At 44.3% G+C, this 13281-nt stretch overlaps 1 protein-coding gene across 1 annotated transcript in view; it reads right to left on the bottom strand.

Moving 5' to 3' along the window:
• LOC117507847 (band 4.1-like protein 1) overlaps positions 1-13281 on the bottom strand; it is a 374283-nt gene that overhangs the window by 61600 nt on the left and 299402 nt on the right. The window contains exon 20 of the mRNA XM_034167630.1: positions 12782-12908. Coding sequence (XP_034023521.1) covers positions 12782-12908 — 127 coding nt within the window. The remainder of the gene's footprint in view (positions 1-12781; positions 12909-13281) is intronic.

The raw sequence follows: 13281 nt of genomic DNA on the forward strand, positions 1-13281 counted from the left end.
TTGGATGCACAGAGATACCGTGACGAGATCCTGAGGCCCATTGTTGTGCCATACATCCAAGAACATCACCTCATGTTGCAGCAGGATAATGCACGGCCCCATGTTGCAAGGATCTGTACACAATTCTTGGAAGCTGAAAATGTCCCAGTTCTTGCATGGCCGGCATACACACCAGACATGTCACCCATTGAGCATGTTTGGGATGCTCTGGACCGGCGTATACGACAGCGTGTACCAGTTCCTGCCATATCCAGCAACTTCGCACAGCCATTGAAGAGGACCAACATTCCACAGGCCACAATTGACAACCTGATCAACTCTATGCAAAGGAGATGTGTTGCACTGCATGAGGCAAATGGTGGTCACACCAGATACTGACTGGTATCCCCCCCAATAAAACAAAACTGCACCTTTCAGAGTGGCCTTTTATTGTGGGCAGTCTAAGGCACACCTGTGCACTAATCATGGTGTCTAATCAGCATCTTGATATGGCACACCTGTGAGGTGGATGGATTATCTCAGCAAAGGAGAAGTGCTCACTATCAAAGATTTAGACTGGTTTGTGAACAATATTTGAGGGAAATGGTGATATTGTGTATGTGGAAAAAGATTTAGATCTTTGAGTTCATCTCATACAAAATGGGAGCAAAACCAAAAGTGTTGCGTTTATATTTTTGTTGAGTGTACGTACAATGATATACAGGGCGGACCAATAAAATGTTTTGTAATCCAAGAAGAGGAGCGTGGATTGAACACGTCATCGATTATTGAACTGTGCGGAAAACAACAGACAAAGTGGGAAACCTTTGGTATCAAATGTTAATTTGGTGCTTCTGTTACAAGTCTGTAAAGAAAACTTTCGAATAAGTTCTCATTTCAAAAACGTGTGTACGATCAAAAGTGGTACAATTTTATTGGCCCACCCTGTATGTCATATACACCAGCTATTTACTGCACAAAAATAACAAAGCCTTAATACTAGTATACTTATTTACATATGAAGAGTACTAGAGGAAATATCCACAGTACTACAGCAGAATGAAAATCACAGACCCATTTTGATGAGGTCATTCTTATTTCTACTATTGTGAAAGACTTTAGTGTAGCTATGAAGTAATTATCAAAAGCCCTTCTGAACTAGTCTATTTCTTTGCTACTCAGTGAAAGCAGTTACCACACATTACCATGTACATTTTGGAAAATGTTCAGAGCAGTTGATCCCTCATGGTGTGCCTACAATAGCAGCAGAGTCCATTGTGATTTTCCAGAAGTGAAATTGGGTCACAAATGTGAAGGTCACTATTGACCTTATGGTACACAGGGAGGTAAATGCCTGTGATTATTTTGCAGCTTACTACAAAGACAAATATTACAATTTAAGATAGGACAAAAAGTTTTAATGTTCTGTTTATCAGTTTGATGTTCCAAAGCAGTGCAGTCACGAAAGGTCATTGACCTCTTCCTAAAGATCATGTACAGAATGACCTTTCGTGACTGGTTTGTAAAATCATCATATATACGAGGTCTGTTAGAAAAGTAAAGGACCTTTTTATTTTTTGCAAAAACTATATGGATTTGAATCGTGTGATTGCATCAGCCAAGCTTGAACCTTCGTGCGCATCCGTGAGTTTTTTCACGCCTGTCGGTTGCGTCGTTCGCCTGTGAGCACGCCTTGTGGGAGGAGTGGTCCAGCCCCCTCGTCAGATTTTCATTGTCAGGAAATTGGCTGATCGACTGCCGCTTTGCTTCATCAAAATTTTTTCAGAAAGTGTGAGAGACAGCCAGGTGGAAACCATTTGGAAAATTCAGATGGCTTTCGGTGAAGAGTTTATGGGATCACACAGATTAAGGACAATTACAACTGGATTAAAGACGGCCCACAGTGGCTGAGGCGCGCCGCGCACCGAGCGGCAATCGACAGGCTCAAACGACCAGATCATTTCCAAAGTTAACGCTTTGTTGATCCGGGACGTCATCTGACTACCAGAGAAATGGCAAGACAGCTGGACGCAGCACTTTTTCGCACATTCCACTGTTACAGGAGTTTTTGTAATGGAAAGAGGAGCAGAGAAATTTGCCACGGAGCCGCTCATGGCGCGGGACAAAAGCACCTCCGTGTTGGTCTCACAGGACAAGCCCTAACATGCCCAGCTCTTGCACCATTCGGAACATTCAGACGGCTTTCGGTGGCTTTTCAGTCGTGTGACTATCCAAGAAATTGTGGATGAGCTGGACATGCCATAACATGTCCTGTGAGGCTTCATCACGGCGTTGCTTTTTGTTCTGTGCCCTGTGCCTCCGTCCCGACACGCGAATTCCTCCGCACGTCTTTTCATGCCGAAAAAGTGCTGATGTCAAACTCCTCTGCCATTTCTGTGGTAGTCAGACGACGTCCCGGATCAACAAAGCGTTTACTTTGGAAATTAACGGCACATTCCACTGTTACAGGAGTTTTTTGTCGCAACCGACAGGCGTGAAGAAACTCACGCATGCGCACGGGGCAAGGCCGTATTCCCTACCTGTAATAGGCAATCCATCGCTTCCCTGCTGAGAACCATGGCCTCAGATTTAGAGGTGCTGATCCTCATTCCAGCCGCTACACACTCAGCTGTGAATCGATTCTGTGAGTGTTGGAGGTCACCGGCCAATGAAGCCAACAGGACCACATCATCTGCAAAAAGCAGTGATGAGACTCTGAGCCTACCAAACTGGAAACCCTCCTCCCCCCCGACTATGCCTCGATATCCTGTCCATTAATATCACAAACAGGATTGGTGACAAGGCACAGCCCTGGCGGAGGAAATGAGTCTGACTTACTGCCGAGCACCAGAACACAGCTCTCGCTTTGTGAAAACAGAGATTGGATGGCCCTGAGAAGGGACCCCCTCACTCCATACTCCTGCAGCACCTCCCACAGTATCTCCCGGGGTACCCGATCATGTACCTTCTCCAAGTCCACAAAACACATGTAGAATGGATGGGCATACTCCCAGGCACCCTCCATGATCCTTGTGAGAGTGAAGAGCTGGTCGGTTGTTCCACGACCAGGATGGAACCCGCATTGTTCCCCTTCAATCAGAAGTTTGATGATTGGCCAAACTATCCTTTCCAGCATCCTGGAAAGGAGGGTTCGGGTCCTTTACTAGGGAGGCTGAGTAGTGTGATAGCCCTGTAGTTGGCACACACTCTCTGGTCCCCCTTTTTAAACATGGGACCACCACCCCAGTTTGGCACTCCTTAGGCATTGTCCCAGACCTCAATGCAATGTTGAAGACAAGTCTCATCCAAGACAATCCCTCCACACCCAGAGCCTTCAGCATTTCTGGACGACATCTCATCACCCCCCAGGGCATTGCCACTGTGTCCTTGTTTGACTACCTTAGTGAATTCCACCAGGGAAATTGACGAAAATCCTCCAGTCAGCTTCCAGCTCTGCCCCTACTACAGAGGGTGCTCCGGTCTGATGCAGGAGTTCCTCAAAGTCTTCCGTCCCAGCGCCAGATTACAATCCTCAGTTGAGGTCAACAGAGTCCCATCCTTACTGTAGATAGCTTGGATGGTTCTCCGTTTTCCCCTCCTAAGGTGCCCCATGGTCGGAAAGAAAAACCTTGGTGCCGACTGAAAGTCCTTCTCCATGGTTGCTCCAAACTCCTCCCATACCTGCTTGCTTTGCCTCCCCCGCAGCAGTGGCTGCTGCCCTTCATCCTTGTCCGTACCTTGCAACTGCTAGTCTAACCATGAAGACAAACTCTTCATCTGACGCGGAGAGTACACATCTGAGCAAAGGAGGAGCTATATTCAAAGGATTCAAAGGATTCAAAAGAATTTTATTGTCATATGCACATAGGAACATGTTCCTTGCACAATTAAATGTGTCTACTGCATTTAACCCATCCTAATTGCCAGTTAGGAGCAGAAGTCGTCTTTAGGCACCCGGGGGCGAGCTCCAGATGTACTTCCCTGCCTAGGTCAACCGCAGGGCTGAGCAACCATGACCGGCTCTTACAGACAACACACACACAACACACATGAGCCGGCCCGCTACATAAATCAAATCAAATCAAATCAATTTGATTTATATAGCGCCAAATCACAACAAACAGTTGCCCCAAGGCACTTTATATTGCAAGGCAAAGCATACATAATTACGGAAAAAACCCCAACGGTCAAAACAACCCCCTGTGAGCAAGCACTTGGGCGACAGTGGGAAGGAAAACTCCCTTTTAACAGGAAGAAACCTCAGCAGAACCAGGCTCAGGGAGGGCAGTCTTCTGCTGGGACTGTTGGGGCTGAGGGAGAGAATCAGGAAAAGACATGCTGTGGAGGGAGCAGAGATCATCACTATGATTAAGATGCAGAGTGGTGCATACAGAGCAAAAAGAGAAAGAAACAGTGCATCATGGGAACCCCCCAGCAGTCTAAGTCTATAGCAGCATAACTAGGGATGGTTTCAGGGGTCACCTGATCCAGCCCTAACTATAAGCTTAGCAAAAAGGAAAGTTTTAAGCCTAATCTTAAAAGTAGAGAGGGTGTCTGGTCTCCCTGATCTGAATTGGGAGCTGGTTCCAGAGGACAGGAGCCTGAAAGCTGAAGGCTCTGCCTCCCATTCTACTCTTAAAAACCCTAGGAACTACAAGTAAGCCTGCAGTCTGAGAGCGAAGCGCTCTATTGGGGTGATATGGTACTATGAGGTCCCTAAGATAAGATGGGACCTGATTATTCAAAACCTTATAAGTAAGAAGAAGAATTTTAAATTCTATTCTAGAATTAACAGGAAGCCAATGAAGAGAAGCCAATATGGGTGAAATATGCTCTCTCCTTCTAGTCCCTGTCAGTACTCTAGCTGCAGCATTTTGAATTAACTGAAGGCTTTTCAGGGAAACTTTTAGGACAACCTGATAATAATGAATTACAATAGTCCAGCCTAGAGGAAAATAAATGCATGAATTACTTTTTCAGCATCACTCTGAGACAAGACCTTTCTAATTTTAGAGATATTGCGCAAATGCAAAAAAGCAGTCCTACATATTTGTTTAATATGCGCATTGAATGACATATCCTGATCAAAAATGACTCCAAGATTTCTCACAGTATTACTAGAGGGCAGGGTATGCCATCCAGAGTAAGGATCTGGTTAGACACCATGTTTCTAAGATTTGTGGGGCCAAGTACAATAACTTCAGTTTTATCTGAGTTAAAAGCAGGAAATTAGAGGTCATTCATGTCTTTATGTCTGTAAGACAGTCCTGCAGTTTAGCTAATTGGTGTGTGTCCTCTGGCTTCATGGAAAGATAAAGCTGGGTATCATCTGCTTAACAATGAAAATTAAGCATGCTGTCTAATAATACTGCCTAAGGGAAGCATGTATAAAGTAATAAAATTGGGTCCTAGCACAGAACCTTGTGGAACTCCATAATAACCTTAGTCTGTGAAGAAGATTCCCCATTTACATGAACAAATTGTAATCTATTAGATAAATATGATTCAACCGCTTTAATACCTATAGCATGCTCTAATCTCTGTATAAATTTTATGTTCAACAGTATCAAAGCAGCACTGAGGTCTACAGAACAAGTACAGAGATGAGTCCACTGTCTGAGGCCATATGAAGATCATTTGTAACCTTCACTAATGCTGTTTCTGTACTATGATGAATTCTAACCTGACTGAACTCTTCAAATAGACCCATTCCTCTGCAGATGATCAGTTAGCTGTTTTTAAACTACCCTTTCAAGAATTTTTGAGAGAAAAGGAAGGTTGGAGATTGGCCTATAATTAGCTAAGATAGCTGGGTCAAGTGATGGCTTTTTAAGTAATGGTTTAATTACTGCCACCTTAAAAGCCTGTGGTACATAGCCAACTAATAAAGACAGATTGATCATATTTAAGACCGAAGCATTAATTAATGTAGGGCTTCCTTGAGCAGCCTGGTAGGAATGGGGTCTAATAGACATGTTGATGGTTTGGATGAAGTAACTAATGAAAATAACTCAGACAGAACAATCAGAGAGAAAGAGTCTAACCAAATACCGGCATCACTGAAAGCAGCCAAAGAGAATGATATGTCTTTGGGATGGTTATGAGTAATTTTTCTCTAATAGTTAAAATTTTATTAGCAAAGAAAGTCATGAAGTCATTACTAGTAAAGTTAAAGGAATACTCGGCTCAATAGAGCTCTGACTCTTTGTCAGCCTGGCTACAGTGCTGAAAAGAAACCTGGGGTTGTTCTTATTTTCTTCAATTAGTGATGAGTAGTAAGATGTCCTAGCTTTACGGAGGGCTTTTTTTTATAGAGCAACAGACTCTTTTTCCAGGCTAAGTGAAGATCTAAATTAGTGAGACGCCATTTCCTCTCCAACTTACGGGTTATCTGCTTTAAGCTGCGAGTTTGTGAGTTATACCACGGAGTCAGGCACTTCTGATTTAAGGTTCTCTTTTTCAGAGGAGCTACAGCATCCAAAGTTGTCCTCAAAGAGGATATAAAACTATTGACGAGATAATCTATCTCACTCACACAGTTTAGGTAGCTACTCTGCCCTGTGTTGGTAATATGGCATTGGAGAACATAAAGAAGGAATCATATCCTTAAACCTAGTTACAGGGCTTTTTGAAAGGACTTCTACTGTAATTAAACTTATTCCCCACTGCTGGGTAGTCCATCAGAGTAAATGTAAATGTTATTAAGAAATGATCAGACAGAAGGGGGTTTTCAGGGAATACTGTTAAGTCTTCAGTTTTCCATACCATAAGTCAGAACAAGATCTAAGGTATGATTAAAGTGGCGGGTGGACTCATTTACATTTTGAGCAAAGCCAATCGAGTCTAACAATAGATTAAATGCAGTGTTGAGGCTGTCATTCTCAGCATCTGTGTGGACGTTAAAATCGCCCACTATAATTATCTTATCTGAGCTAAGCACTAAGTCAGACAAAAGGTCCGAAATTCACAGAGAAACTCACAGTAATGACCAGGTGGACGATAGATAACAACAAATAAACACTGGTTTTTGGGACTTCCAATTTGGATGGACAAGACTAAGAGTCAAGCTTTCAAATGAATTAAAGCTCTGTCTGGGTTTTTGATTAATTAATAAGATAGAGTGGAAGATTGCTGCTAATCCTCCGCCTCGGCCGTGCTACGAGCGTTCTGACAGTTAGCATGACTCGGGGGTGTTGACTCATTTAAACTAACATATTCATCCTGCTGTAACCAGGTTTCTGTAAGACAGAATAAATCAATATGTTGATCAATTATTATATATTTACTAACAGGGACTTAGAAAGAGACAGATCTAATGTTTAATAGACCACATTTAACTGTTTTAGTCTGTGGTGCAGTTGAAGGTGCTATATTATTTTTTCTTTTTGAATTTTTATGCTTAAATAGATTTTTGCTGGTTATTGGTGGTCTGGGAGCAGGCACCGTCTCTACGGGGATGGGGTAATGAGGGGATGGCAGGGGGAGAGAAGCTGCAGAGAGGTGTGTAAGACTACAACTCTGCTTCCTGGTCCCAACCCTGGATAGTCACGGTTTGGAGGATTTAAGAAATTGGCCAGATTTCTAGAAATGAGAGCTGCTCCATCCAAAGTGGGATGGATGCCGTCTCTCCTAACAAGACCAGGTTTTCCCCAGAAGCTTTGCCCAATTATCTATGAAGCCCACCTCTTTTTGGACACCACTCAGACAAGCCAGCAATTCAAGGAGACATGCGGCTAAACATGTCACTCCGGTCTGATTGGGGAGGGGCCCAGAGAAAACTACAGAGTCCGACATTGTTTTTGCAAAGTTACACGCCGATTCAATGTTAATTTTAGTGACCTCCGATTGGCGTAACCGGGTGTCATTACTGCCGACGTGAATTACAATCTTACCAAATTTACGCTTAGCCTAGCCAGCAGTTTCAAATTTCCTTCAATGTCGCTGCTCTGGCCCCCGGAAGACAATTGACTATGGTTGCTGGTGTCGCTAACTTCACATTTCTCAAACAGAGTCGCCAATAACCAGAGTTTGTTCCTCGGCGGGTGTGTCGCCGAGTGAGGAAAAACGGTTAGAAATGTGAACGGGTTGGCGGTGTACACGGGGCTTCTGTTTAGAACTACGCTTCCTCCTCACAGTCACCCAGTCGGCCTGCTTTCCCGGCTGCTCGGGATCTGCCGGAGGGGAACTAACGGCCGCTAAGCTACCTTGGTCCGCACCGACTACAGGGGCCTGGCTAGCTGTAGGATTTTCCAAGGTGCGGAGCCGAGTCTCCAATTGCCCAGCCTGGCCTCCAAAGCTACGAATAAGCTACACTTATTACAAGTACCATTACTGCTAAAGGAGGCCGAGGAATAACTAAACATTTCACACCCAGAGCAGAAAAGTGCGGGAGAGACAGGAGAAGCCGCCATGCTAAACCGGCTAAGAGCTAGTAGCTGCGCTAAGCTAGCAGATTCCTAAAACACACAAAGTGAATAATGTGTAAATAATTTAGAGGTGATTCAGCAGAGGGAGTGCTTTAGTTAAGGCACGTGAAGATTACACTGTGAAACAAATCGTTATCTAGTTAACTAGATCAATCTAACTGCACAGATTAAACAGCTAACAGATACAGCAAAACACCGCTGTGCTCCGGAACAGAATTGATACAATACCGCAGTGAGAGCCAACCACCAGTAGAGGCAGTAAAGTGATACATGAACACATATAAAAGCACACACAAGGTAAAAACGTGGGACAGAAAAACCTTCATAGCTGCTGCATTACACAGCAGCAATGCAGGGAAAAAAAAAAACATCAGCACAAAAAACAATGATCACACACACAGACAGGAGACGAAAGACAACAACTGAGATTTGAAAGTCCAGTTTATCAGAATACCCGGCCATCAACGGCCTTGTTCATCCATCTGGAAGGAGGAGGGGCTCAGCCCTGAACAGTTCACTGTCCACAGTCAACGTCAGAGCTGGAGAAGCTGAGGGAGGGAGAGACTGGGAGCGAGGCTTAATGTTGCCCTTCCTTCAGGAGGTTTTTATCGCAGCGGCCTTGAAGTGCAGCTGTGTTTTTGGGAAGCCAAATGAATGTCCAGATTAGCAGACGCCTGAAAGATTCCACAGTCTGGAGAACAGAGTGGCTCTCAATACATCTGAATGTAGAAAGGATGCGGTCTTACTGTAACGGTCAAAGCGGTTTTCCAGCGCTGCTATCTTTCCAGAGATGGTATCCAACACGCGGTTAACCACCCGCAGATTGAGCTGACACTGCCCTTCCAATCGAATCAATCATGTGGGGCAGGCCTGGATGGGCCAATTATAGCTGCTTCAACCGTTCTTGAGTTTCTGGTAAACCAGCGCTATGCCCGCTCCACACAGCAGAAAGCTGGTCACCACTGAGCCAAATATATACACATCATCGATATCCTCCACAGACAGCGTGTAAAGGCACATGACCTGCATCTCCTCCACGAGTCCATCACGTAACCCATCACATGCGTCCGGCAAGGACAGGTCGGGTCCTCCACCCCCGAATGTCTTGTAGAAAAAAGAGTGTCAACTGCGTTCAGAGACCACTTTAACAGATCCATTTTTGTTGTTTTCCAGAAGAGCAAAGCTGCAGCCTCACAGACAACACGCCACAGAAGCAGGAAAGATAAGGAGGGAGGGAGAGAGAGAAAAATGCGTCCGTCTCGGCCGAGTGCAAGCTGGCAAAAAAAAAAAAATATATTACTGCATATTATTGTCATATAGTCTCTGGAAAGTGAATGTGAGGCATCACTGTAACGCTTTGAGCTTGTGATTAAGATGGAAAACTGCTGTATAAATGGAATCCATTTGCCAATTACTCTCGCCATTGTGCATTAGATCACAAACTAACAAGAACCAAATATCTCAAGCAATGTTCAGACATGTCGACCAAGGGCCTCATGTACAAAGGCTGCATACGCACAAAAACGTGGCGTGTGTCCCACCTCCACGCTAATGTTCAGATGTATCAAAAATGAAATGACTGTGGAAATGTACAGTCTCCCACTCCATGTTCATGGCTGGGTGTACACACGTTTCTATAGCTATTGTTCCTCTGGCGACACTTAGATGCCCTGACACTTGCATGACTTGATCCACGCACTTGCAAGCACTTTGTTTGTGACAATCCCACCCGCTGTGTTCCCAGCTGGATGCCATGCTTTGGTCACCTGGATGCTGCACTTTGTTCACTGGATGCCTGTTTTATATAAAATAATTATTTTGTAGCAGATTAATCATTTTCTCTCAGAATTTGGCTGATGAAAACACCTCTAATCGCATTCGAAATCACAGAGGACTGTTTCATCTGCATCTTTTTCTCTCTCTTGTGCACTTAATGAGGTGCAGATTGCATTTGGAATCATCTAAAAGGTCACTATTTGTAATGTTTTTATTGTAATGGTTTGGTAAAACAGTTGCATCTTCTTATGAGGAGCTGTAAAACTATGTTATGATAGATTAACATCTCATAATTGATCATATGAGCTGCGCTGTGATGTGGTGCGCTGATGCAATCACTCGCACTCACGCAGTGTTTTTGAAATTGTTTGCGCAATGTTCACATGAATTATTAATATGAATCACATGAACATATTAATATGAATAATTAATACGTGATGAAGATTTTGAACATTTCAAAATGTTCTTTGCTGACTTGCACAAAGCCGCGCACTATTTACAATGGTTTACAAAGGGTTTAATCTCCTGCCCGGCAGAGTGCATGCAATGCGAGGATCAAAGTCATGCAAGTGTCAGGGCACCTTAGAGGTGATGCTGGGAAACTGTTATTAATGTGAAAAGAAGTCAGAGTGATGTGCACATCAGAGACACACTTCTGAACAATTAGCACACCCCTGTGTTTGCAGTTATATGGGTGGATGTAAAAGCATGCGCAAAGCGATGCATAAAAATGGCTGTTACAGTTGTTAACATTGTTCCATCATTTGCATGGTACAAATGCAAATGATGCCATCTGACGCAAGATATTTACTTGCAAATAACAATAATTAGCTCATAAACCAATTTCATTTACCAAGGCCAGTGTTACTGGAGTTCTGCGCAGAACTGTGGCCAGCCCACAGTGCAATACGCTGAGGATCCACACTGGGCTTCCTGGCAACAGCACAGTTTTCATGGTTTACTAGTATCCCTAGCTCAATTGGCTAAAATTCTTTTTCTTACCTCTGTTCATTTGAGTGATTGGACAGAGAGGGGAATCCAAGGTCCCAGGGCCTACTGAAATAAATTTGCATATTTAAATGCAGGCATGAACAGGGAGGAGTTTGGTACTTCTGCATGTGCACTCAATTCCCATTGACTGAGATGTACAAACGGAACATGCTTGGATCCATGCGTACGCACACTTTGATTTATCTGACTTTTTTTGTGCGTACGACATTTTCTGGGTTTTAGCGTATGCCATGTTTCAGTAGGAAATCCACGCAAATTTTTGTACATGAGGCCCCTGGGTTCAAATCCTGCTCATGCTGTTTGTCTGCATCCTTGGATATGATACATCATCTGTACTGTATCAGTCCTTTCATTCATTCATCTTCAACCAGCCTTTCCGGGTTTGGGTCGCAGGGGCAACAGCTCCAGGAGGGGACCCCAGACTTCGTTTCCTGTGCCACACTGACCACCTCTGACTGGGGGATCAGCTCCAAACTTTAGTAGGCCAGTGTGGAGATATAATCTCTCCACCTCGTACTGAGTCTTCCCCGGGGTCTCCTCCCAGATGGACGTGCCTGGAACACCTCCCTAGGGAGATGCCCAGGAGGCATCCTTACCAGATGCCCGAACCACCTCAGCTGGCTCCTTTCAAAGCAAAGGAACAGTGACTCTACTCCGAGCTCCCCACAGATGACCGAACTTCTCACCCTATCTCTAAAGGAGACACCAGCCACCCTCCTGAGGAAGCTTTTACCCGCTTCGGCCGCTTGTACCCACAATCTAGTTCTTTCGGTCATGACCATAGATGACAGTAGGAACGAAGAATAACCAATAAATGGAGAGCTTCGCCTTTTGGGTCAGCTCCCTTTTCATCACAACAGTACAGTAGAGCGAATGCAATACTACCCCTGCTGCGCCGATTTTCCGGCCATTTTCACGCTCCATCGTCCCCTCACTCGTGAACAAGACCCCGAGGTACTTGAACTCCTTCACCTGGGGCAAGGCCGTATTCCCTACCTGGAGTAGGCAATCCATTGGTTTCCTGGTGAGAACCGTGGCCTCAGATTTAGAGGTGCTGATCCTCATCCCAGCTGCTTCACACTCGGCTGCGAACCGATCCAGTGAGCGTTGGAGATCAGTCCTCCCAGCTGTAAATGTATTCTGGTCTTGACTAGGGGGAGCAACCTGCATCGAATTACTGACCCTTGCACTAAAAAAATGTTTGACAGATGAATTTGAAGTGCACAGATTCAATCTTTGCTTTTCACTTGTTTTAACATGTCAACACACATGTTGCCATAGTTTAGACCAATGGTGTCCAAAGACATACCAGAAAGGCAAGAGAGTGCAGGTTTTCTTTGCAACCACTGACTCCAGCAGGTGATTTCACTGATTAACTTCACTTTGAGCAGATGGGATGAAATCATCAGTGAAATCACCTGCTGGAGTCAGTGGCTGCATAAACCTGGCCCCACTTGGCCCTTTCTGGAATGTCTTTGGACACAACTGGTTTAACAGTTCTGCCTAAGTGACTGGCTGATGTTTGCTTTAAAGAGATTCATTGAAGAGGTGTACCTAATCACGTGGCCATGGCTGTGTTATTGTTGTACCTTTGAGATGTGTCCATGGCACTGGGTGGACCTCTGACTCATTGGTGTGTATGTCCGTCTTGGTGTCGCCTCTCTTCAGCATGTGGGCTACACTTACGGCACTCGGGTCTTTTTTTGCCACAGGAGGCTGTGAAACACAAACAACTCTCAAGTCAAACATACAGAAATATTAATAGCAAACACTCTGAGGATGCAGGAAATACCACATCGTGTGTCAGAGCAGCACGTAATTTTCAGAAAGCATCTAAATCCAGAAAGTGTCTACATTTTATTGTGTTCTTGATGAGAGCAATCAAATGACTGTGCAGACATGAAAGAAAAATAAGACATTAAATTAACTGCAGGAAGAAAACACAAGCTCAGTGCAGGTCTTAGAAAGATGATGGTAGAACTACAGGTTGTAAGGAATGTTTATTGGTGCCATTTTTAACCAAATGCAGAATCCAAGATCAACCATTCAAATGAATTAATTTATTTCATTTATATAGTGCCGAACAGCT

Source organism: Thalassophryne amazonica, chromosome 3, assembly GCF_902500255.1.
Source record: "Thalassophryne amazonica chromosome 3, fThaAma1.1, whole genome shotgun sequence".
Taxonomy (NCBI): domain Eukaryota; kingdom Metazoa; phylum Chordata; class Actinopteri; order Batrachoidiformes; family Batrachoididae; genus Thalassophryne; species Thalassophryne amazonica.